The following is a 26,898-nucleotide window of genomic DNA, read 5'->3' on the forward strand; positions in this document are numbered from 1 at the left end:
TAGCCATCCTTGCAATCCTGGGACTGGAGGAAATAGAAACACCAGTTCTAAATGGACAGCTTGATGTTTTCCTGCTTCCTGGGTGAAATATTTCTTAGACATTTAACATAGGTAAATAGGTGCTTAAGCAAAACCTAACTTTCTCGAAGGAGTGATAATATCCAGTTAGAGCCTGAAAGATACTAAGCAAAACAAAGAAGCTTTGAACAAACTGGAGTAAAATTATAAGTCAAAGGATTTTGTGGTGGATGCAAGTTACTTACGCATTCTAGCAAGGTGCTCTTAGGTGTCTTCAGCTACAGAAGGTGGCTGTTTGGGTAATCTGCTTGTTCAATTATTTTCTGAATACCAGTGCAAATTAATTTGACCTCACGCTTTTTTCCACTTTTATGTGAAGATCACAGTGTTTTCTCGATACTAATTTCCAACTTAAATAAGGAGGAGTTAAATGTAAAATGTTCTTAAGCACAGGGAAGTGGAACAGGAGTTTCAGAGTGGTACAATGAAGCAACTTATCCTACTTCCCATGCTGAATATCTAGTTGTTCTTCAGCAAACTGTTTCAGTGATGTTCCTTTAAACTAGCTGTTGTGTTTTTTTTAACTTAATTTTTAACATCTGCATGGACTTTTTTTTTTTTTAAATTAACCCCTGTTTCAAAATCCCACTGAAAGCAGACTTGCTCTTCAGTGGTCACCTTTACGTGTTCCATGTATGTTGTGTTTTAGGATATAGATTTGATGTTCACTTCTCACCTGATGAGGCTGGAAACAGAAGGATGCACATGAGTGAAAGGCTATAGTTTTTTGGTTTTTTTTTTTTTGAACACTGTTTTAAGTCCGTGCTAATTCATTAACTGTGCTGGAGTCAAGTTTAAGTATTCGTCAAAGCCTGACATCATTCACTTAGCTAGACCATATCAGATTTTAAGTCCAGACGGTTTTCCAGCACTTTTTATTATGGGAGTGAGTCTCTGAGCACTCATGGATGCAAATTTTGTTCTGTGTTATAATGCAGGTAAGCATTACTATATTGCTGCTGCAAAGGAAAATAGAGAATGTCATTATCTTTAGTCAAATGTGATTATTATTAACGTTTATTTCCTAATACATTACTAAGAATGCCTAACAGTTGTACTGAAGAACAGTATTCCCTCTCCCTTTCCATCAAAGTGATTGTGTAGTGCCTTCTTATCTCTGCAGTAGTAATCTTGGTGGTGTCTTTTCTTTAGGAGTAGCCCACCGAAGCCAGAGCAGCGAAGGAGTGAGTTCACTCAGCAGTTCTCCATCTAACAGCCTTGAAACACAATCTCAATCTCTCTCTCGGTCTCAGAGCATGGATATTGATAGTGTCTCCTGTGAGAAAAGGTAAAAATAATAAGAAAGCAGTTTGTATAAGCCAGAAAATGTTGCACTGTGCTAATCATCGAAACCATTTACACAGGAAAATATTCTGCTGTTTCTCACTTCCAGCCATGTTAATACAATAGGTTCAAATGCTTAAGTATGACACACTGTTTAGACCATTGTGATGTTTTTTCTAGTCTGTCTTAGATGGTAATTCCTTACCTGAAATGATAAAAGACAAAGCATCATCTCAGACATCAAATGATGAGCATGTCTGTTGGGGATGATTCAACTATTCTATTTAAAAAAGAAAAGATTATGGAATGTGATAGCAATGTGGTTTGTATTGCCTGCTGAAGAAATTTACTATTGTGTTTCTTGAATTCAAAATAAATGTAACATGAGAAGCATTTATCTACCAGTGACTTTTAAATGCTCTTTGTGCATATGTCCACTGCTGTTACATTGGTTCTTTCTTGGCTGCTTAAGGTGATGTTCCTTTGGTCAGCATCATACAGAGGACTGTCTGCAGCTTTCTGCAAGTTAATGGACTTTTTCCTCTTATTTCCACTTACAGCATGTCCCAGGTAGATGTGGATTCAGGAATCGAAAACATGGAGGTTGATGAGAATGATCGCAGAGAGAAGAGGAGTCTGACAGATAAGGTTAGCCCGTTATGTTGGCTGTTCTCTTCTAGACTACATATGTAGATTATTGCAACATCAAGCTTCAGGATTTCATGGCATGGTTGTTCAAATCATGCAATTTGCAGTTAAGTGTTGTTTGTTTGTTTTTTTTTCAATGTAGCATATGCTTCCCTTATGTAAAACCTTATTTATTTTATGAAGACTTAACCTCAGATTTGATAAATTCTGCCTTTTCTTCTACTGCTAAGTTTTCCCTTGCTGGCATAACCTTACGTGGCTACAGCTTTGCCATCTGTAATATTCCTGATGTTTCCCAGGTGTTCTCTTCTTTCTTAAAATGAAACTTTCTTACTAGAAGTCTGTGTAGGTAAGCATCCCAAATAGTGGAATTGAAACAGGAGCCAGGGGTTTAGGATGGAGGACTGATGCAGAACATTAGTTTACAGTGAGTTCAGCTATCTCCCTCTTTTCAACACTTCCTTTTGAGAAGATGGAACCAACTTTCAGGTATCACCTGTGAAAAACTTCTTCACTGTTTCTCACTGAAATTTGTCTGAAGAAAAAAAACAACCTCCAAACCTCTAAGATGTCTGGATTTTCTCAAAAATAGGTTTATGAATGATTTCTGAAAAGTCTGAGGAAAAATACTTTATGTATCCTGCAACAGTGACCTATTATTGTCCAGATCTATTTTTTAATATGCAGTATTAAGAAGGAACACTTTGTAAGATACTTCTGAAGAATGTTGCAGATTATTTGTGTAGCTTTTAAAAGTCTACTAAGTGCCACTTCAAATGTAAGCTGAAATAATACTATGTAATAAGATTTTGTACTTAATGATATTATATGAAAGTAAATAAGAATATTTAGCTATCAAGGATTACACAGGAGGTAAAACCATTTAAAGTAGAAAAAGGAAGAAAGCATGTACAAAGATTTAATTCGCTTCTGAGATAGTCCTCTTTGTCATTGGGTTTTAAGGCCCTTGTGAAATAAAACCACAAAGAAATGGGACATCAGTGTGGTGGAGAGAATTTTCTACAATTCTTGCAGCGCTCATTAGATGCCTTTGTTTATTCCTGCACTGTCAGTAATAAGCTCAGTTGGTAAAAGCCTGGCTTAAAGCCATCTAGCAATAACCCTGCTGCAGAATCCTTTCCAGTCAATTCCTAGCTGCAAACAGGGCAGCTGGACAGCTTGCATTGTGCTACTGTGAAATAAATAGCTTGGAATCAAGGACAGTCTTGAAAGGGGGGGGGTCAGCAGAGAGTCAAGTGAAGCTTTGCACACTTGGCTCAATTCCTCTTAACTTTTTGGTGTCTCCAAATGCGTAAGTGAATAGACAGCGTGGTCCTCACTTCTGAGCAAAAAATGTTCCAGTTATCAGCATTCTTATTATACCATTTTTTAATGTGTTTGGGGAATTTTCTTACTGCTGGTATAGTGTATTTCTGCTACATCTTTTCTGCATCACGTTTCCTTTTTTCTCTAAACTGACAGATATCTGCGTTCCTCGATAAATATGCCAAATCTTCCATTGAGAGTTAGTCTGTGACTTGACCAGTACAGTTGTAATTAACGTAAATAAGTTAACTTCTTTTCTCCCCCTCTAACCAAGGAACCTCTGTCTGGGTCTGAAGTATCTGAGGAGCAAGCTTTACAGCTGGTCTGTAAGATCTTCAGAGTCTCTTGGAAGGACCGAGACAGAGATGTTATATTCCTGAATTCCCTCTCTGCTCAGTTTAAGCAGAACCCAAAAGAAGGTAGGAATCCAAGCTGTTATTATTGTTAGAGGTGGTTTCAGTTGAGTGGCACGTTTCCTCCCCTTATCTTTAGCTTTTTGTATTTTTGCTGTGAGCCACCTACTTGCAGTCTTTGTTTGATTTCAAGAGTAGGAGGAAGGTGCATCTGCAGTCAGCAGATGTACCAGGAAATGGAATTCCCAAGAAGAAACATGGGACAGCTTGGTCGTAGTTCTTGTTGTAGTCAATTGCTATGATCTTGCTAGTTATTTCTTCTGTTGTGAGACTACTGTGCTGATACTGTCATGCTGTTGGATTTTTTTCAGAAAACTTTTACTGACTTAATAGGTTATCTTGAATCATAGCTGACATTTATAGAAATCTAGCAGTTTATTTGATAAGCTAACAATTTCTGATTATTTTACATGATTTATATTTTGTCAGCTGTAATATATGACCAGAATTAAACTTGTTTTTATATGTAGGCATGTGTAGATTGTGTCATTTTGTGTTGTTTTTCTTTGTTTTATGACATACCCTTTCCCATGCAGTGTCAGGGTGGGAGTATGTGAGAGGGATGGACAAGGCAACTCTGTTAATGAGTAGTAGCACCATTTGGTCATGTATGATCTTTGGTACTTCCTATGACAGTTGAATTCTTGTGTGGTTGTAATTTCGGAACCTAGTTAATATAGACAGAACTGTAGTTACCATATTTATAAATGTAAATTTAATTATTTGCTTTTTGCCAAGAGCAGCACTGTTTTCACACATGTAAATCACTGTCCTTTTTAGATGAAATCTCTGACTAACGTGTTGTTGAAGACAGTAGATAAGGGTACTAAATCTCTTCTTTTATTCTTTACAGTGTTTTCAGATTTTAAAGACTTGATCGGACAGATTTTGATGGAAGTGCTGATGATGTCCACCCAGTCAAGGGATGAAAACCCATTTGCCAGTCTGACAGCTACATCACAGCCAATTGCTGCAACTGCCCGGTCTCCTGACAGAAGCCTAATTTTAAACACGGGCTCCAACCCAGGAACCAGCCCTATGTTCTGTAACGTGGGCTCCTTTGGTTCCAGTTCATTATCCAGGTGACTTCTGATTATAACTGAATATTGATTTCACTTTAATATTGATTGGTAGACTTAGAGAGGCATAGAAATGTCCCAAGAACCATAAATAGAATAGATATTAAAAGTTCTTCATTCTTTTTCATGTGATTGTCTCCCTGCAGTCTCACTTTTTTTTGTTGCATTGCTGTGGCTAGAAGCATATTTGACAGATTAAAGCCGTGTAGGTCATTCCATCCATGAAGTATTCCTAACATACATCAGCAAAGGCTGTGGATCTCAATGTGTAAATAGTGACGTAGTTTTATTCAACATTAATAAAAAGGACTAATTTGTATGAGCTGCAGAGCTATAGCTGAAGAGTCAACAGAAGGGGAAGGGCATCTGCTGCTCATTTGATCTTTTTCACCCTTTTTCTTCATATCCTAAAACATTGCTTTTTTGTTTTTTCTTCTTCCCCTGTAACTGGTTTAGTCTCTATGGGACTAGTCCAGCTCCTACTACCAATTTCACAAGCTATGTACCAATGACTGGTTCATCTCTTACCCCACCAGCCAGTTCAGTTGCCACCACCTCTGTGCCTTCCATTACTGTCAGCTCTCACCTGACAGCAACAAGCCCTTCTTGGATGCAGCCTTCCTCTCCGAGGTACCGGCCGTACACTGTTACCCATTCTGGAGGCTTTTCAGCTTCTGTCCCGCGTTCCTTGAATATTTCCATCCCACCTAGTTCACCAAGTCCTTCGGTCATGGCTGCGAGCCCTCCAGCCATGCCAGTCACCGCATCCAGACAGCGACCCACAACAATGGGTCCGCCTTTGTTTACTGCTTCACCCAGTACCTCGCGCAGGCGTTCGTCTTTACTGAACAGGATTCCTTCTAGGTATTTCACAAGAACACAAGAGTGCGTTTCATGTGTGCAGTGCAGGGTGTGGCATGATCTTGCAATTTGGAAGAACTTATGTTTGTGCAGAGCTCACCCTACTCACCCAGAGATGATTTCTGCATTTCGGTTTGCACTAATACATTGACTTGCTAACAAGCTGTCTTTGCCAAGATGTTAAAGCTGCTTCTGTGAGCATTTGAGGTGGATGTTATTACTTTAAAGGTAGCAATATTGTTTTGATTTTCTCCGGTTTTTACATCCATCCCAGCTAAACTTAACTTTCCGTTCAGTTGTTACTGCTGGATAGTAAACCAAGCAGACCTCCTGCTTTGAAAGCAGTTTTCTCAGTAGGGCTTCAGTCGATTTGATGAAAGCTGTTACTTGCTGGGCCGTGTTAGATTTGATTCTCTAGTGCCTACATTTAAATTACAGATTAGCCTGTTTCTGTAGGCTGGGCCAAGTACTGCATTTTCTCTCTGGCTGCTCCTAGAATCCCTATTCGCTGCAGGGGGGAAAAATGGAAAGGCAAGGTCTTGGAACCACTGCTTCATAGCTCAGTAGCTTACAATTGTAATACTGTTCAGTGATATCTAAATATTCCCACTTCAGCCATATTCTTCACAAGGCCTTCAAAATTTAAGTTTTTGGTTTGTGACTGTGTGGTGTTTGGATACGTGAATAACTTGCAATAGTTATATGGAGCATGTTAGTATAGTCTTGGTTTTTACTAACGTGGGGTTATCCATTGCCTGCATGTTTAGGAAGATGTTTTTTGGCAGACTTGCAAAGAAAAATTGTGTACTATTTTTGGCTTAAAAAAATATCTGATGGCCTTTTTCATTTCTGTTGTGGTAGTATATACGAGAACCCTTTCTCCCTCCTCTTCCTTGCCGTTTCTGATGTGTCTGAGGACAGTAGTGATGAAGAAAATGAAGATGATGATTTTTCTTGTGTCCAGTTTGGGTCCAGGTATTGGAGACAGAGAATGTAACCTGCATGTCTGGTTGCCTAGGCACTAACAGTATGTGCAGCGTCAAGTGTTTCTCAGAGTAACTTGGGAAATGAGTAGAGCCGAGCAGCTGACTGGGATGGTTTTTAAGATGGTGTATAAACATGGATAATGAATGCTAGTTAGTCAGCTATTTTTTTTGAAGAGATGACTAAGATAAAGGAAATGTTAATCATGCTGCCTTTTAAGTTTAATGAGCATGGTTTCTGAAATGATGCTTGAGTTGAACTCCTCGTTGACTATGAGAAGGAATATTATTCACCCATGGCTGTAATTTTAAAACCAGTGGTACATCTTGTTGATGTTTTCCTATTAAAAAGTTGGAAAATGAGGACAAATATTAAGATATGGTGGCAAATAGCCAGTTGATGCAATCACGATCATTTTGTCTCAGATTCGTTGCTGTTTGGCACCTGAGAATCTCTTCTCTAGCCTATAAAGAAAATACACCTGAAAGTTGGACCCCCTGGGGACTGTGATAGTTTTTGAGATGCTGGGTAGTAGAAGCTGATGTAGCTGGAACAGCCAAGAATGGAGGGAAGAAAAGAGCAGAATATTTTTCTGTGAAACAAGCTTAGGAGTCATATAGCAAAAACCTTTTACTCTGCAAAATGAGGATTGTTATTAGTTCTGTCTGGAGGCTAGCCAGGTAGTTGTGCAAAAATAACACAACCTACAGAACACTTTATGTGCCAAGGAAAAAAAAGCTTTTGGAAATGTAATGTGGGGTAGGATCTCTAGTTTTACATCCCATTGCAGAGTAATATTGCAGTGTCTTGGCACGTACAGAAGTGTTTTCGTATGAGGGGTGAATTTTTGATGTGAAAAAATGAGCAGCCCTCCTACAAGGTTGTTTGTCATATCCAAGTGATTTGTGTTCTTTCTCTAGCTGTTGGTGCAAGTGATTCTTTCTTCTCCCATTAAAATTTGACATTCATCAGCTTCATCATATGCACCAAAATTCCCAAAGCAATGCCCATTTGTCTTGTATCAATCCAAATTGGAGAAAGGGAATAAATGTTATATAAAAACCCATATATTTTAGGAAGACTCTGCGAAGTGATACCTCTATAGTCTTGCTAGTATTTTGACTATTTTCTATGATCATTCAGGTTCCTGATTATGATTGATAGTACTTTGGAGGTGCCTTATGGCTGGCCACATTGTCTTATTCTGATACACAGAGCCAGTGACAGGTTACAAATGTTTCTGTTGAACAAATGTGATGAAAAGAATTTTTTAGGGCTTTCAATCCCTGTTCAAGTATTTCAGTTATAGCAAGTCAGGGAAAGCTAACTGCTCAAGCCTTTTAAAACTGGCTAGGTGCAGGCTTTAGGAAATATCTTGGGCTGTTAGGGAATGCCCTAAAACTAGGTATGAGATAAATCTTTTCTCCACCCCCCACTAGCATTTCTATCCATGACTGTTCTTGTGGTATGTTGGGACACTACTGATAAGTCAGTTAATTAGAAGACCTTCCAGTTGCCTCTCCTCTTTTCCATACCAGTCTAAATTCAGCAGAGGGGACTCAATAGCAGAGGTTTAGACCTTTGTGTGTGTGCATGTACATGGAATTTAGGATTGTTTTTCACCATTGTTTTGTTTAATGCTTTTGCTGTTAGCAATTTAATGTAAATATTGGATTGAGTTGCATGGCCTTTGGTAAGGATTCCTGAGGTTGCTATGCTTCTGGAATCTTGGTTTCTATATTATGTCCTGGCATTCTACAGCAGTAGATGTTAGTTAAATTATGAACACAGTGACTATACAATTACGCAGCAACTGCATTCTGAAAATACCAAGGCATTCAATACGTTTGTAGGGGATGTATGAGCTCTGCGTTGGAATAATTTCAGTTACTGCTGCAGTGAAATCATTACCAGAATGACTAACTACAGAAATAGTAATTTTGTAAATAAATAGATTTTCTTAAAGGGGTAATTTTTAAGCTGAGTGTGAGAAGTCAGAGGTTCTATTTCTCTTAGAATCATAGAACCATGACGTTGTTCCTTAGAACCATAGAATCATACAAGAGACAATAGAGAACTGATGCATGGTTTCGTGGTAACCCAGTACTATTTTATTAGAGCTACATTTTATGTGTATTAGTTTCAGCTGAATAGCTGAAAACAATTTCTCTCTGCAAAAGAGACTTCTGCTCCTAGAAGTTGCATTTCTCAGATGCTCAGCTACCAGATACTTCACAAGTAATAACCTTTATGCAATGCATTGGTTGGACTGCAAACCTTACCTATTAGTTTTGTAAAGAAGAAAAAAAAATATGTTTTGTAGGAAATCCCAGTTTTGATGCAGTTTGTAGTTCTATCCATATTTTTGTAAAGCTGCATCTAAGGAAAAATGCTCTTAGTTCTAAATTTAAGGTTTGGGGCTTTTAAATTGATCTTCCTTTTTAAATACACCCTGATTGTGCACTGATTTTCTTCAGTGAGGAATAGAAATAGACCATGCATATGATTGCTATTTATTTTCTTTGTATTTTATCCACATAAGGTGAATATATCTTCTCTTAATTCCCTTCTGTAAAATAAGGGTTTCCTTTTTAATTAGTTTTGTTAAGCTGTTACATAGAGAATAATTCTGTTGAGATAACAAATCTGGGACTGTGAGTCGAGGGGTCTCTTCTCCTATTTAATTTGTCACTTGTCTCAAGCATAGTTTTGTCTTTGTGGGTTTAGTTTTCATGTTTACAATATCAGTGTTTTCCTTTTTCTCCCCTGGTAGCTGTGCTGCTTAATGAAATGGCCTATTTTACTATAAGGGAATTAAAATGAACTGAGATGAAATTAAATAATCTTTAATGTGGAAATGTCAAAAGATACACTGCTTGGATGTGTTCCCTCCTGTTTTTTTTTCTCCTTCCTTAGAGTATATAGCATGATTGTTTGTAGTCCTCATCTATAATCTGGGGTCTCTTCTTTGTAGCGGGAGACTTCTATTTTCCATGGGCTGGCTAATGTTAACAGAGTTAGTGAAATTTGTAATTTCATGAGCAATATACACAAAGACTGCTGCAGAAACTGTGCAGGGGTTGCGTCATTGTGTAGAAGTGTCATGATGTCCTAGGACTTCAAACAGTGTTGATGTCAAGTACAACATAAAGGCTGTTAATTTTCGGTGTTGCCATATAATAACGATTTATCAATTCCCATTAATTTCTTGCACCTTGTTCCCATCTCTAAAATACCTTATTTAATAAGAAAAAATTCTTCGCTCATATTCCAGTACAGCTGAGGGATTTTTTGTGTGTTGGATGAACGGTTAAATGGAAAGTTCTTTGTATAGGGCACAGAAATGGTCTTAATTGTTGAGAAGGTCATGTGTGTGATGGAGTGGAGTCTTCAGAGAATTGACAGAAGAAGTCAAGAGCTCATTAATTATTAGATTGTGCAAGAGTGAAGAACTGCACCTTATGCTCTGTTTCTTTTCTCTTTGTGTGTGTATTTTTAAAGTATGGGAGGCTCTGGCAGCTCAAGCGTTTCTGATTCCTGCAACGACCACTTCACCATTGAAAGTTGTAAGGAGACAGAGATGCTGAACTACCTCATCGAGTGTTTTGACCGAGTTGGAATAGAGGAGAGAAAAGCACCAAAGGTATATTTGAGCAGACTGAAATCATGTCAGTGCTGTTGCTGTTGCAGACAGTGCTCTTACTTTTTAGTGGAGAAAGTTAGTAGAAATGGGTAGTTTGTTCTTGATGGCTTTGTAGAAACTGATTTAGAGAATAAAAATTTGAGAATTTAAAGTCCCTTTAACTTGTTAAATCATCATATATGAATCTTGTATGTGTTTTTCATCTCTAAAATAATCACTCTTCTTGAAGCTGTCTTTCCTCATTGGATCTTTTGTGTTTTATTGGCATTTAATCCATGTAAAGCATACTTTCATGAGACCAGCTCCCAACCAGGTTTGTGTATTTTCCTTTAAGCTGTACTTCTAGAGGAAAAAGCAAAACAAAACACAGCTTTCTAGGTATAAGCTAAGTTTTTAGCTGAAGTAATATGCAAATTAAAATTTGCACTACATTAATACTACATGAATGAAGAAGTTTATCATACTGTCTGCTTGTTTTCTGTATCTGGATACTTTTAGTTTGTATTAAAATGACCTTATTTTTTTTTATCAGATGTGTAGCCAGCCGACAGTTAGCCAGTTACTGAGCAACATTCGATCACAGTGCATTTCACATGCTGCTTTGGTGCTACAGGGATCCTTAACACAACCAAGGTAAATACATCTGATGTTAATCATGAAAGCTAGGCTGTTTGGGGATTTATTAGTTTTTTTCTGAAGATTAGGTAAAAAAAAAAAAGCTAAGTTTTTGGAACAAGATATATTTATGTGCCAGAAGAATAATTTACTCTTCTGCCATTGAATACTCCCATTAATATGTTGATGGAGAGCAATTTAAGTGCTTTTAAATTGTGTTTATATAAAACAATTCAGGTTGATTTGAACAGTTTAAATGGGGGATCTGAAATAGATACTTGATTATCTTTCAAGCTGTACCTTTTAATTGTGCTGTGAGATTAGTTTTGTCTTCATGTGAATCAGTGTTGACACTGGAATAAGTTTTGTATATGTAGTAAGACAAAAAAGATATTTTAGCAAAAACCCAGGGAGCAGGTAAAAGTAACGACTGTATTAATTCAGCAAAGACTAATGTTAATTTTTTTCTTAATGCTGGTAAAACAACAAAAAAATGTTGTTCTTTCAGTAGCTGAGCTTAACAAAAGGTCTTTTCATTAGAGAGGAGTAGAAGGCAGAGCCAATTACTACACAGAAGCCGTTATTTTCTTCCAGACTCATTAAACTGAAGTGTGATTTTGGCAGCAGCATCTGCTTGAGAATAATCTTTACACAAGTACACTAGAGAAGGCAAGGTTGGTTACTTCTGAAAAGAGCAGGTGTCTACATATGGATGATCTACTTTCTGGCACATCCTTAAATGTGATGACTCTGATGTTTTTTTCTGCTAGTAATCAATAGTTTTGGATTTCTTTCACATAAATAAAGGTCATTGCAGCAGCAGTCTTTGCTGGTACCCTATATGCTGTGTAGGAATCTCCCATTTGGTTTCATCCAAGAATTGGTGAGAACAACTTATCAGGATGAAGAGGTGTTCAAACAGGTAAAGTATAGGTTAAAAAAAACAAACAATAAAAATTGTAGAATTTTCATATTCAAGAGAGCGTCTCTTCAAAACTTTATTTTGCATGTCACAGTTCTGTACCTATTACTTCTAGAACTAGCAAACTGTTAAACAAAAGGAATTTGTAACTTAAGATTTTTTGAAGAAAAGTAACTTACTTGGTGATTCTCATTATTAAATGTGTCTTTTAAGCAGTGCACATTTATGAAATATTGAAGTATTCTACTCAGAACTGTATTACTGATCTACATTACAGGATTGATTTTGTTTTCATCTGTCTGTATTTCTATGCAAAATGTCTTAAAGTGTATCTATGATAGAAAAAAGAATTATAATTCTATATATAATTACAGAAGATTACTATCTTGCTATTTTTACTGTTCTTTGTAACTGTAATGGCTTATATTTCAGATGCTAAGAACACCTTGCAAATTCTAGTTCATGAAGTCTATTATTTTATGGAGGAGATAACTGAAAAACATTAGCTTATCCTGTGTGTCAGAGTAATTCACTGAGATGTCACTTCCTCTTTCATAACAGTCCGTGATTACTGCTTATTACCTTTACTCCTACCTCAGTTTAATTTACCAGCACAAAAACAACTTACATTCATGACATGTAAGAATTAAAGCTATATGATTTCCCCAACCGTATAGGCAAATAAATTGTTACCACGTTGGCTATCAAGTTGTTGGAGACCTCCACAGTCCTTGCGCTTGTGTGTGTTTAACAAACACTTGTACACAAGCACGCAGTGTTTCCAGTGATCTTGTATGAAGTGTGTGCTTCCCCTTGTGGTTTCCACGTGCAGAGAAGTTAATGGAGTAACAGCTGATTCTGTCGGCATGCTAATGTGACTGTTTTTCAGATTCAGCTTACATCTGCTAGCTTTGTATTTAAATCTAGATGTTTCTGGGGACATTTGGTTTCTAAAGTAGAAAGAAGTTAGAAAGTGAACAGGAAAGATGCATACAAGTGCTTGGAAAGAAGTTTGCATGGGTAAGCTGTTATGCCCAGGCATGAAGTCAGTATATCATTTATGCTACATCAGATCACAGAGAAGATTCAGACCAGATAACTTTCTCAGCATGTAACAAAAAATGCCATTTATGGATTTTATTTCAGAGCTTTGAGCAAAACAATTGGCTGAAAGCTGTTGTGTTTTAAGCATTGATACTCTTGTGCATTCAGGCATTGAAATGTTCCCTGACATAACTGATGGAAATCTGGAGAGAAGATGTTAATTTTTCTGTAGTGTAACTTTCAGTAGTTGATGAAGAATGAGCAGGCATTTCATGCTGTGTCATTTGATTGCTTCCTATTCTTGAGGAAAGTAATCTATTTCTGTTTTTACAGATCTTTATCCCCATCTTACAAGGCCTGGCTCTAGCTTCCAAAGAGTGCTCCCTTGATAGTGACAATTTTAAATACCCCCTTATGGTAAGGACTGTACATTTCTAGAAGATTTTTTTCATCATGATTATTAATAAACTTAAGGAAATTGTATACAAGATAATGTACTTCAATATTTTGTGGCCTCCTTTGGTTAATGGGTTAATATTAAACTTGATACTGAAAGCTTAATGTGATATGAGATGTTGTAAAGCCAGTGATATCTCAAATGTAAGGTACAGACTTGGTATAGTGGGCTATTCAAATATTTGTATGAATTGCTTTATATAAAACAAATGTATGGACTTCATCATGTGTACTTGTAAAATACTGTGGATGCTGAGTTCTTCCAAATTTAAGTCTGGGAAATAAGGACTGATATTCATAACCATGTTTGTTGGTCTCACGTGGGTATGTAGGAAATGAAAATCTATTGCATTAACACCAAAATTATGAGTTGATGGCTGTGTACTGTAGGAAAATGTTGTAATGTTCCTTGTCTGAAAAGTTTTTTTTAAAGTGTGTATTTTAGTCCCTTGATCTGCTTCCCTCCTGCTGCTTTTATTGACAAAACAAAAAAATCTTTTGAACAGCATGCATGGTCACAAAAGAGTGAGCTAAATTCTTGACTAAATTGAGCATTGTCAGCTAGCACCTTCGGATCTTAAGATCTTCAGTGCATCGTGCCAATAAAGGCAGTCCTTCATATCTCGAGTTTAATTTGTAACTCCGGAAATTAGCTGGACAGGGGTGCGTGCTGCAAATCAACTCCCCCACATGTTAAATTGCAAACTGTTGCAAATTTGGCTGTCAGGTACAGTAAGGGCTATTTGAAAATGATACTCCATTTTGGTCATCTTTAGTGGGCACAGCGAGCATGAAGAAGAAGGAATATAGTTACTAGCTGCAGTGTAATTGAAGTATGAGAACCTATAATACAGGAGAAGCGGGATACGTGAAAGCCTACAGTATTTTTGTGTTTTCAAAATTGTCTGTTATAACTGCTTTCTTTTTTCTGTGCTGCAGTTGAAAGTGAGTTAGAGATCTGGGATAGGATTCTTTGTTTCTGGCTACTGTGTTCATCTGACATTTTTCCACTCTGACTCAAAAGACAAAGGCCTTGGTGTATGTATAGTACAATTGCTCTATTTATTATTGTTAATGACTTTTATGTGGCAGTTCAGGCGCCCAGCAAAGCTATTGTTATTTTCTGAACAAGCAAATAATTTGCACAGCTAATTTTTGAAATAAGTGCAATATTTTATTATCTGGTGAGATGTTAGCTTTTTTGAGGCAGATGGAAACTTTTTGGAACAGATGTAAGAACTAAAATGGGAGCAGGGTGTGCTCTAGCTTTTTTTTTTTTTTTTGGTCCTCTTTCCCACTGATTAAGGGAAAAAGGTTTGGCTCTTTTTTCAGCAGTTTACAATGTTTATCTTGTTATTTGCAGAAAGGTTACTTAAGAATTACACACACAAGTAATTTTTCTTGTATTTTCCTTACAGGCACTATGTGAACTTTGTGAAATCAAGTTTGGGAAAACACACCCCATGTGCAGTTTGGTAAGTGTATCCAGGCTGATTTTCAAGTTAAATGAATCATGTAACTTATTTGTTGGCTGATACAATCTACATTTATAACCTTCCTTAGAACTCTATAAAGAGGGACTAATGTAAAATCTCATACTAACTAATAGTTCACTTTAAACTCATAAAGGGAGTCCTTTTCCCTGAGAATTTAGAAGAACTAGAACGAAGTTAACTTGCTTAGATTTCTGAAATGCTGAGGAGAATTCCCATTTACTGAACATTATGACTGAATTCTGAAGAATCAAGGGTGTGTGGTGAAACACTGAGTAGTGACAGTGCAGATAAAGGAGTATGGTTGACATGACAACTTTATGGTCAACTTGCTGTTTTTCTGATTTTCTAGGTTGTCTCTTTACCCTTGTGGCTGCCTAAATCGTTAAGCACAGGTGCGGGAAGAGAACTGCAAAGACTTTCCTATCTTGGAGCCTTCTTCAGTCTCTCTGTCTTTGCTGAAGATGATGTAAGTGTTATAGAAGGATGTTGACAGTAGTATGTTTTATTTTTAATGTGTTTAATATGTTTGCCAATGTTCATTCCACTTTCAGAACAAAGTAGTTGAAAAGTACTTCTCAGGGCCTGCCATCACGCTTGAAAACACCCGGGTTGTTAGCCAGTCCTTGCAACATTACCTGGAATTAGCAAGGGTAAGTATCCTTGTGTGTAAACAACTGCGAAAATATTGTGGTTTTGGAGGGGAGAGTTTACATAGATGAAGAATATAATATAAAAAAATAAATCTAGTTGGTGTTAACAAGAAATCTGTTAGGATACGGTTGAAGGGAATTAAGAAAAGTTGATGAGCACTACAACCCTTTTTCTAAGGCTGTAAGCCAATTCAGAAAGTATTAGAACAATTAGTTAGGATGAATAAAAAAAAATAATAATAATAAAATTACCTTCTATATTAGATCTGTGTTGTGCTCGTCTTCCATATGCATCCTTTCTGTAACTAATGTTGTAATTAATGTGTCCGTATAATCCTAACAAATAGGATCACAGCAATAGTTGTAGTGAGCGGAATTTGTAGAACATAAAAATCTGGAGCAATGGATAGTGGGAATACAATGTTGAAAAGTCTGTGCAACCTGACACTGTTTATTTGAAATTTCAGCAAGAACTGTTCAAGATTTTACATAGTATTTTACTGAATGGTGAAACTCGAGAAGCAGCTCTCAGTTACATGGCAGCCATTGTCAATGCCAACATGAAGAAGGCACAAATGCAGGTAAATAAAGGAAAAACTGTTCCTGTGACTTATAGATCTAGCACTAGATGCCTGGTGCAGTGGTGGTTCTTGAATGGAAAACTAAAGAACTGTGATCTTGTACTACAGCAGGCAAAAAGCTGTGTCATCAATCCCTTTCAGTACATTTCCCATTTCTGAAATAATTCTGTTCTATGTACTTGATCAACTTGTGTTATTTCCTCTCTTGGGACTGATGTGTCACTTCATTAACAAGGATTCTGCTTTATAGCTCTCCCCTCACCCCTCAAAACAAACACACATCAGTCTGAGGGTTTTCTTCCAGCTGGCTGTGTTTAAAACCCCTTTTTCTCCAGTTGATAAGTTGCTGAGCTTTGCTTGTGTGGTCCCGTAAAAAGAGTAATGCAGATACGAGCTGGTGTGGTTCCAATGAAGGACCAGGGCGTTATTTTGTCATTGTTTAATGTATTGCACTCATTTCTTGTGCATGAACAACTGAAGTTTGAATCACTGTTGTCTTCAACTCCGATTTCAAAAGCAAACATTTGGATCCATCACTGTATTTCTGTGAAATTCCAATGAAGAACAGAAACTTTATATTTAGGATAGGAGTTATAAATTGGAGCTCAGCAACTATTTGAAAGAGCTGTTGCTGACTACCTGTAGCAAACCATTCTTGAAAGAAATGCTTGCAAACCCTTTTCATTTCTAATTTTCTACTACTTTTGTTTGTTTAACGTTACTGAGAATGCCTGTTTGAACATGAACCACGGAGAAAAAGACAATATATGTTAGTAAATGATCTTCCAGTTTTCAGGAAGGCTTTACATATCCATGTTCTTACTCACTTCTCCCTTTTCTTGAACTGATATACTTTATGTTGACTACTATTAAAGCATCAGAAAAGTCTCCTGTATTTCTAAACTTAGGTTTTGAATTGTTTCCTTTTACTCTACAGACAGATGATCGTTTGGTATCTACAGATGGTTTCATGCTCAACTTCCTATGGGTACTGCAGCAACTAAGTACGAAGATAAAGCTGGAAACGGTTGATCCCATGTACATATTTCATCCCAGGTGTCGTATTGACCTCCCAACAGATGAGACAAGAGTGAAAGCAACAATGGAGGATGTTGCAGCCTGGATTGCTGAGCTTTGTGAGTGCTTTGAGTATATTTTGAACATTAATTCTGCCTTGTATTTTTGCTGTTGGAGGCACATGGAAGTGCTTGATTCTAGCAGATAGTTCCCTTGTTCCTAAATGTATTTTTTTCTTGATGCTGTCTGCTCTTACTTGATGTAAAGAAAGATGAGTTCAAGGTCTCACCCCTACATAAGGCACAGCCTATTTGTTGACTTCTTCACTGACACTGCTTTTTCGTTTGTTTTCTAGACAGGGATCCCTCTCCATTTTCTGAGCCGAAATTTCCAACAGAATGTTTCTTCTTAACCCTGCATGCCCATCATCTCTCCATCCTGCCAAGCTGCCGTCGGTACATACGTAGGCTGCGGGCCATCAGGGAACTCAACAGGTTAGAAGCTGTTAATTATGTAGTATGTCCCCTACTGTTCTACTGATGTCTTGTTTTCGGCATGATGGCAAGTTCTACAAACCTAATGGAAATATGATGGCAAGTTCTACAAACCTAATGGAAATAAGAACACTCAGCAACAGCTTTACTCAAATTGTCAGAGGTCATCTGTAACCATTTGTTAATCTGATGCTTCTGGCAGTTATGGATTTTGCTTACATTGAGGGACTGTGGCTTGCATCAGGAATGTAAGTAATAATGGGAGGGAAGATATTATTTACACAAGGCAGCTCAAATTGGTGAGAAGACCATTCCATTTAAAAGAGGATTGGATTGATCTTCAGAGCATGTTAGATTCCATGACATTACTAAACACTATTTATCATAACTTAATATGGTGTGTGGTTGATGGTGTGTGGATGTCAGTGTCTTGGGCTCTTTGGCATAGCCATAGGCTAGCATGTAAGTTTACACGTCTGATAAATAGAAGTCGTGCAGATGACTTACAGTTTCAGAAACAGCACACCATTAGCAGTGCTTGCGCTGTTTTGTGTTTCACAGAAGATACTTGCCTTGTTCCCTTGGTTTCCAAGGTGGAATAACTAATTGTATTATCTGTAAAAAGGCTTCAACCGTAAACTCTTAGTATTATGGATGTACATGTCTTTCAGCATGTGGTTTACCACTTTAAAATTATAAATAGAAGTTATGATGTTGACTTGAAGATACTGCTGTTTTCCATTTGTCTTGGCGTAAAGCCAAATAGACTTTTATAGTTGCTAAACCTCGAAGAATACTCTGTTAAAATTAGAATGATTTTTTGTATCATCAGTATTTTCCATTGTTTATAATTGCACTCACTGCATTTTGGTAAATGTTCCTTGGCAGTAATACCATGAGTTCATTACAGGATTTTTGGACTGCATTCATAGTGATTTCATTTTTAGCTTTTAAAGCTCATGCAGGCCAAGAACTTGGGAAGCTGCAGAAAACAGAGCAGGAAGGGTCAGTATACTTGAAAGAAAAAAATATTTTCAAATAAACAGACTGAATTATTTGTAAATAAGCTACACATTTGGCTTGAAGAAGAAGGTATTTCTTTTCCTTATTTAGAGTTGTTGAAAACGAGTTGCCTACGCAGCAGTCTCCATGTAGTGCTAAAGTGCATTGAAGAGTTCTTGGCTTTCACTGACTTCAATAGGAGCTTAGTGCTCAGCATTTTCCATAAGTTGCCTAGTTGCTTGCAACACCAGACAACGTATTTAATAAAGAAATTAGACTGAGTATTTTTCTGCTGTAGGCAGAGGTTGATGTGGAAAGGAAATTGTGTTTAGAAGAGGGAAGAAAAGGGATTGTATTTATATAGTTCAGTATATTGAGTTTTGTTCTAATCAGCTGCCCTTCTAAAAAGAGGTAAGGCATAGGAGTAAGCAGGATTTGTCAATGTTAATTGTGTATGTGTATAACATGCATTTAAGTTCTTTTTTTTTATATAGGGCAGAGTGACAAAGTAGGTAAGGGAAGGGCAGTAATATCAACCATCTTGATTTAATGGCCCTTATGCTGGCAGGGAGACTACAGACTATTCATTTGTCTAACGGGCATGTATGTTGGAGCTAGTGTATATTTGAATGCACACTGTGCAGATGTTACATCTGCATTTACAAAAGCAGTTTATTTTTCTTGTGATTATGGTATCTTCTGTGAAGATAATTGTCATTTTCCTCCACTTCTTTCAGTCTTTCCTCTTTATTTAGCAGTTATGTAGGTTAAATGACTTGCAGATGGCAGTAAGTATCCCCTCTGTCATGATAACCATGATAACCAATTATTGCATGTTTGCAGGACTGTTGAAGATCTGAAAAACAATGAAAGTCAATGGAAGGATTCCCCTCTGGCTACTAGGCATCGAGAAATGCTAAAACGCTGCAAGACACAGCTTAAGGTCTGTAAGTGGTTTGGATCACAACAAAATGCCTTTGTCAAACCGTCTGTATGTTTATTTTGTCCTAGTGCTTAAATACAAATTCACAGTAATGATTCAAAAGCACCACTTCCAAGAAACTATGAGCCATGTGAGCATGTTAAAGCTTATTTTGACTGTACTAAGTGGTGGTCATGACACAGTATCACGTGAATTGTGACTTGAAAATTTGAAGTAATTCCAAAATGAACTTAGCCAATATTCCTGAGAAAGAAGAAAATACTGTTTTTGTTGGAGAGAGAACATCAAAGGGACTGTGATTTGATCAGGGGTAGTTGTGCACAGTCCGTGCCCAAGGGGGAGACAGAACTCTCAAGTCCCTCATCTCAAGTAGAATTCTTGGAAAGGTGAATACACTGGGGGTCCTCTTATGGAGGTGTCTGTTCTCCTTAGGTCTTCTTTGTGTAAGTTGATAAAAATTTCCTGAGCTGTATGAGCAAGATGACTTCAATTGCACATTTTCCCAGTTTGACACCTCTGTTACTTCGTTTTGTTCCCTTAGAGCTAGTAAAAGGCTCTGTCCATGCCTGCATTGTGTGTTTTTTGTGTTATGTTGAGGTTTAAGTGCCCTGTTTTAAGTGCGTATTCTAAGAAGAGACCTTTGTACAATTGTCATAATTCACATACACATTGATTTAGCTTTAGGTCTGGTCTTCCTTTCCTATTATGTTGTCTTGCTGGAATAGTTTTTGTTTGTATCTTCTGCAGAAACTGGTGAGGTGCAAGGCTTGTGCAGATGCTGGTTTGCTGGATGAGAACTTCCTCAGGAGATGTCTGAATTTCTATGGCATGGTTATTCAGCTGATGCTTCGCATTCTTGACCCCGCCTATCCCAAGTAAGTGCCAGGATTATCTGTGTAAATTTTATCTGGTATTTCAGATCATGGTAGGCTGTTTACTGAATTTAGCTGTTCTAGTATTTTATTTTCTTTTTCACAGTATCTACCTACGTTTCTATGTAAAAGTTACTTTAATTTTTATCAGTGACGTATGTTCTTGCATGGAATATGTGCCTTATTTATAGTTTAAGGTTTGGTTGGAGGGCATGGGGTAGATGGGAAGCAACCCTCAGGTGTGGTTAGTAGATCTGAAGCACTGGCGTAGATTTTAGAAAAGTTAATGTTAAATCTTTTTGTAAAGTGTTCCCATAGGTGAATTCTGTAAAAGAACTCAGGACATGTGCTACTTAACCCTGATATTCCATTGTCCTCTTTATCGAATCTTTCATTCTACAGCATAAAGCTGCCTTTAACTCCTGAAGTTCCGAAAGTATTTGCAGCATTGCCTGAGTTTTATGTGGAAGATGTTGCTGAATTTTTATTTTTTATTGTACAGTAAGTAGAAGTGATTTCTGAAAATTTGTACTGCCCTTTACCCCTGTAGCAGGTGGTGTGCACACAAATTGAGGGTGTGAAAGTAGTTTGCTAGTTTTTCTGTATTTATTAGAGTTATGTAGTTCAGAGCTTGACACCTTTTAATTTCGCATTAGGGTTAATCATCACTAGAATAATACCTAAAAGAAAAAATCATGGCTTAAGAAGTGTAAAATCCCCTCTATTATAGCTTTGATAGGATGAAATTTATTTGTATAGTTTTAGCAGTTAGGACAGGTGTGAATGCTGTTTGGGTGTAATTCTGAAGTTGGTCACTTTCTTCCTGAAAACATGCCTTCAAATTCAGACTTTGCTGTTGTGTATGAGGAGCAGGTGAATAGTTGTTTTTCCTTTTCTGAGGTGCTGTTATAGCAAATTTGCTATGAAGCTCTACTATGATACACAACAAAAGAATATGACACTGTTTCAGAAAATGCTTGGAATCAGGCCAAAATTCAGCTGCCCATGAACAGCTGGCAAGACCTCTTGGAAGAGTAATAATTTATTTTCTGTAGAGAGGCAGATACTACATTAAAATGAGTTAAGGTTTTCCTATTTCTAATAAGACCATGAAATCACAGAATGGGTCGGATTGGAAGGGACCTTAAAGATCACATAGTTCCAATCACTGCCTCACAACTCTCTGAGTAAAGAATTTCCTCCTATTATGGGAAGGTGAGAGATACGAGTTCAGAGATATCTGAACTTTGTGTGTGTGTGTGTATATATATATAATTTTGTGTTTGTAATACAGGGTTGGGATTTCTCATTTTATTTTCCTCATCTCCATCCTTTCAGATATGCTCCTCAGGTGCTTTATGAGCCCTGTACTCAGGACATAGTCATGTTCCTTGTTGTGATGCTGTGCAACCAGAACTACATCCGAAATCCTTATTTAGTAGCCAAGCTGGTGGAGGTGATGTTCATGACAAATCCAGCTGTTCAGCCCCGGACCCAGAAATTCTTTGAAATGATTGAGAATCATCCTCTCTCCACTAAATTGTTGGTCCCCTCCTTGATGAAGTTTTACACAGGTAAGTACTTCATCTGTAGTTCTGTGACTGTACAGTAAGCAATGAGTATTATAGGACAAAAGTCTGTGTTGGCTGTTAGGATCTTTCAAAAAACAAACAAAAAACACAAGAAATTCAGGGTAGATCTTGGAAAGACAAGGCTTTGCTGCTCAGGAATCAGGTGAGACTAGCATTAGGAGGAACCTTAAGAATTCTAGTCTTTCCACAGCTGCTGTCCTGTAAATTTATATGCTTCTCGGTGTCCTTGCGCTCATGGAACTACTTTTGCTGTAACGTTTCCAGTGCCTTTTTAGCATTGAAATTTAGGTACGTAGGACAAAGAGTAGAATTGAATACAGCAGAAAGTGTGTTTTCTGAGGCTTTTCTTCAGGAATGAGGTCGGTTCTGGATTAGATAATGGACAGTGCTCCTTTAAGTAGGGATTATGATGGAGATTTCTGAATGGGAATTGAATTTAATCTCTTAAAGCTTGGTGCTTGAAGGTCATCACATGGGAGACAGTAGGAAATTATTGTTATTATTAGAGAGATGCAGGGGATCCCAGTGGGAACGAGTTTTGATTTCAGTGCTGGGATCTGATTTCTCTTTCAGATGTTGAACATACTGGAGCAACTAGTGAGTTCTACGACAAGTTTACAATCCGCTACCACATCAGCACCATTTTCAAAAGCCTCTGGCAGAATATAGCTCACCATGGTACATTTATGGAAGAGTTCAAGTGAGTAAGAAATTGTCTATGGTGCTGCTTACTGTCATGCAATCTGCTGAGGAGGCCATTACCATTGGGAATGGGTGATGCTGCTTTCCATTGTGTTTTTAAATGACAGCCCCTTCCAGTAGAACTGGAGTGTTTCTAAAGCTGAGCTCTGGACATCACAATCAACTTGGCTTGGGGAATGGGGTCATTGTTCAGAATATACAGTGCAGCAGGTGTGTTGCTGGGGTTGCAGTCTGCTCTGCACACCCATCTACTCTGCAGTGATAACTGTGTTTCAATGTTTTCAGCTCTGGGAAGCAGTTTGTTCGCTACATCAACATGCTGATAAATGACACAACTTTCTTGCTGGATGAGAGTCTGGAGTCCCTAAAACGTATCCATGAAGTGCAAGAGGAGATGAAGAATAAAGAACAATGGGACCTGCTGCCCAGGGTGAACAGAGCTGTTTTTCAAAGTGCCCTTTACTTATTTTCAATTTTTCAATACAAGACCATTTTTATTTTTTTTTTCTTTTTTAAATAAGGAGCAGCATCAAAGAGCTGCTCATGAAAAGCAGTTTTCAATGCTTTTTCTTGCTGCCAGTATGGCTGTGGTCACTCTGGATGACATTCTGCAAAAAAACATCCTTCTGCATAGTTATGTTGTGGCTGGCAAAGAGTGTGTGACATGGAAATAGTATGAAGTTTTAAATTGCTGTGCCCTTAAAATACTAAATGGAGAAACTAAGACTTTAACCTTCTTGAAGGAGGTTGTGGAAGATGCTCGCCAGTTGAATTGACTTCAAGGGAATAACGCTTTTATTTTGTTAATGCATTGATCCTTTGTAGATTTGGTATAGACAATTAGAGTACTGAACCTCAGATCTTAGCCTGATTTGACAATAATTGTATTAACCCACCAATGTCAGGTATTTCTGTTTTAAGGTTATCAATTTTAAGAAAGTCTGAAAAGTTACAAAGATCTTGTTTTTTAAGTCTTGTTTTATTAATTCTGGTTTGCTCTTCTGAAGCCTTTGTTCCTGTTTATGCTAGCAAGGCAAAGCCATTACTGTGGTCACAAAATGATCTGGTCTGTAATCTGCAGATTGTTCCAGTGTAACTTGTGGTACTAATGTTGGTACATAAATTAAGGAAACCTCTCTTGACTCTCAGATTCCAGGCTGATTTTAAGTATTGGCATTTGGATGGAAAGGAAACAACTCAGTTTTGTAGTTGTGAGGAGCAATGATGTAAGCAGACTCACTAAACTTGGAGTCTTGTGATACCATTTGTGTTCAATTTTACTTTTGCAGAATTCTGGAAAATTAGTGCAGACTTCTGTTTAGTAATAGGTAGTAAAAGTGAGCTGCGTCTTCAGTTAAAAATGTATCATGGATTTGGATTGCAGTCTGTTCTTTCTCCTTCCTAGATCATGTTAGCTTTGTGGCTGTTCAGGTTTTTTGATTGGTAATATGGAAGGAAATTCTGTGGATGTAACCTTTTTAACCACTCAATATTTATTTTCTAGGATCAGCAGCAGGCTCGGCAGTCACAGCTTGCTCAGGATGAGCGTGTCTCTCGTTCATATCTCGCTCTGGCAACAGAAACTGTTGATATGTTCCATATCCTTACCAAGCAGGTTCAAAAGCCTTTTCTCAGACCTGTAAGTCCTGCTCAGTTCACTTAGTTTCTACCTTCTCTTAATATCTCTGCTATTGGATAATGTTCTGGAAATGTTTGGTGGCCCTTTGTCTCCCTTCACCTCACCTTTTTCCAACTGCATTGAAATCTGATTGCTCTCGAGGTTATTTGATGTTAAGAGCATTACTTGAGTCTCTGAGATGTTGTGATCCTTCTAGACAGAAGCTGTTTACGTTGCATTTTTTTATGGAAAGCATATATAAAGAGAAGATTGTTCGTGCAAGCTGACAAAATAATTGTATTGGTTAATAATTTCTGATCTTGTTGTATGCAAATCTAATGATAATCTGCTTTATCTCTGCCTTTGTGCTGTGATCTGTGTTTTACTTTGGTCTTGTAGGAACTTGGACCACGATTGGCTGCGATGTTGAACTTTAACTTGCAGCAACTGTGTGGCCCGAAGTGCCGTGACCTAAAAGTTGAAAACCCTGAGAAATACGGGTTTGAACCAAAGAAGCTGTTGGACCAACTGACCGATATTTATCTACAGCTAGATTGTGCTCGTTTTGCTAAAGCAATTGCTGATGATCAGGTGAGCTCAAAAAAGATAAGGGGGAAGAGTGAATGTTGTGGACAAACAGGACTTGGGAAGATTCTCTTTAAGAACTTGATTTTATTTGTATGCTGCCACCCAGTTTCCATCAAGTGTGTTTGCAATTTTTCTTCCAGAAAATAATCTCTGTTCATATTCTCTCTGTTCTTTGTAGATGTATGTTTTCCAAGCGTTTTGTCCCTTGGAGACGCACAAACTTCACATACACAAGAAATTTCCCAAGCATTAGTTGGTTTTTAGCTACTGCCTCCTTGTAATGTAGTGGAAGTACCTCGTCCTGATTTTGCTAGAGAGAAAAATTAAGTATGCAAGGGTGACTCCCCCTTCTCCTTCCTCATCAAGAAAATGCAAAATAAGCAGAGCTGAGATCAAGAGTGTCTTTTAACAATCCAAAAATCATTCTCTAGACTGTTTCTAAATTGTGTTTGCTTTACTGAATGTCTGTGTAGTAAACTGACAAAACTGAGCATAAAAGGGACATTTAAGACACCTTTGTACTGCCAATGTGCTTTTCAATGGTAGTCTTCAGACCAGAATGTTAACAGGGTTATAATTCTTGAGATAGATAAGCCATTACTCACCTCTGTGTTCTTGTAAAGATGATATGTTAGTTAAACTACTGAATTGCTTCTGTCCATGCCTATGTTTTATAACACACACTTTTCAAAATCCAGAGGGACAAACAGCATTATCCATGGCTACTTGAAATTCTAGTGGAAGCAGTTTTAAAATACGTAACGCTGTATTTGCATGTCTGGTGAAGCAGAGATAGCAGAGGTGACTCATGATCTTTTTTTCTGTAATAATTTAATTTCTGGCAGTAACACTCCTGAGACAGACCGTGAGGATGTGCGTGTAATGAGCATGCAGGGTATTTTTTATGCTGCTTGGTATATATGAGAGTGAGAACGTTGTCCATCATTCATTCATCAGTGCTAGCTACAGCAAAATGCACAGCAATGACGTAGGGATTAAAAAGAAAGAAGTGCTGGTGTGGGAACTGGAATAAAGCTTAAATAACAAAGTGGCCCTTCATAAAAACTGGGGGGAGTGACCAGTATCTTGGAAACTGTCAATGACAGGAAAGAAGCAGTAAGAAAATGCCCAAACGGTTAACTGCTAGTGGTATTTAAAAATAAAAAAGGTGCTTGATCATGGCAGCATCTCTCAAAAGCATTTTGATACATCCCCCATTTCAAATCCTAGCACGTATTAGCAGGAATTTGGAAACATTTACAAAGCCCTGGGCATGTTGCCATAGTTCTGCTCTCTGTGGACTAGTAAGGAGTTTGGGTGGGCACCATGTGTCCTAAGTAACGATTGGTATTTCATGGAGTGCGGTAGTGTAGATGGGGGAATTGGGACTGTATTGAATATTTTCAATTTCCCAAAGGAAATAGAAACCTGTGAGACCTACTGTCTTATGCTCTGTAACTTAACTCAGCTTTGCACTGTGTAAATAATTTTTATTAAAAAAACATTGTCTAGACTGCTAAAAGGCTGACACCAAAACACAGCATTGCCAAGTTAAAAGCAAACGGTGTCTTCAGAACATAAGCAGCTTCCAAAAATTCTTGCCTAATGCTTTCTTTACAAGAAAGCAATGTTTGTGTCAGTTGAAACTATAGGATGCACAGTCAGGCCCTGTATGTTGTGCCAGGTAGGTGGATGGTGTGAGCAGCAGGCTGCTGTCCTGCTGCATGCTGCCCCAGCTGGGAAGTGGGTATCAGGTGCTGCAAGAAGTTGCCTTACTAGTTTGGCAGATGGGTTGGTTTGGGTGTTAGGAGGAGGTTATCACCTATTTCCGGTATTGCATTGCACACCAACAAACTGCATGGTATCTGTTAGCTTGCAACTCATCAGTTTTGTTGTAAAGCACATTTCAGTAGTCACTAATACCATGGATGGGCTGGACAGTCTTGTACTTCCAGCCATTGTTTTCAAAAGATTTTAAGTCATGGCTTGA

General features: G+C 37.7%; 1 protein-coding gene across 3 annotated transcripts in view; it reads left to right on the plus strand.

The window, feature by feature from the left end:
• Nucleotides 1–26,898, plus strand: part of UBE4B (ubiquitination factor E4B) — a 39,132-nt gene that overhangs the window by 8,777 nt on the left and 3,457 nt on the right. Inside the window, exons 3-26 of one of the 3 annotated variants that reach the window (XM_021276866.4) lie at nt 1,231–1,366; nt 1,923–2,010; nt 3,611–3,755; nt 4,603–4,831; nt 5,285–5,692; nt 6,551–6,664; nt 10,175–10,316; nt 10,849–10,949; nt 11,739–11,853; nt 13,231–13,314; nt 14,772–14,828; nt 15,199–15,315; nt 15,401–15,499; nt 15,967–16,080; nt 17,018–17,216; nt 17,453–17,591; nt 19,437–19,536; nt 20,284–20,411; nt 20,811–20,909; nt 21,747–21,982; nt 22,574–22,700; nt 22,988–23,132; nt 24,207–24,341; nt 24,720–24,911. In XM_021276866.4, the coding sequence (XP_021132541.2) occupies nt 1,231–1,366; nt 1,923–2,010; nt 3,611–3,755; nt 4,603–4,831; nt 5,285–5,692; nt 6,551–6,664; nt 10,175–10,316; nt 10,849–10,949; nt 11,739–11,853; nt 13,231–13,314; nt 14,772–14,828; nt 15,199–15,315; nt 15,401–15,499; nt 15,967–16,080; nt 17,018–17,216; nt 17,453–17,591; nt 19,437–19,536; nt 20,284–20,411; nt 20,811–20,909; nt 21,747–21,982; nt 22,574–22,700; nt 22,988–23,132; nt 24,207–24,341; nt 24,720–24,911 (3,449 nt within the window). The remainder of the gene's footprint in view (nt 1–1,230; nt 1,367–1,922; nt 2,011–3,610; nt 3,756–4,602; nt 4,832–5,284; nt 5,693–6,550; nt 6,665–10,174; nt 10,317–10,848; nt 10,950–11,738; nt 11,854–13,230; nt 13,315–14,771; nt 14,829–15,198; nt 15,316–15,400; nt 15,500–15,966; nt 16,081–17,017; nt 17,217–17,452; nt 17,592–19,436; nt 19,537–20,283; nt 20,412–20,810; nt 20,910–21,746; nt 21,983–22,573; nt 22,701–22,987; nt 23,133–24,206; nt 24,342–24,719; nt 24,912–26,898) is intronic. The other 2 variants (XM_072026745.1, XM_005026350.5) reach the window with 2 other exon arrangements.

Source organism: Anas platyrhynchos, chromosome 22 (assembly GCF_047663525.1).
Source record: "Anas platyrhynchos isolate ZD024472 breed Pekin duck chromosome 22, IASCAAS_PekinDuck_T2T, whole genome shotgun sequence".
Classification (NCBI taxonomy): Eukaryota; Metazoa; Chordata; class Aves; order Anseriformes; family Anatidae; genus Anas; species Anas platyrhynchos.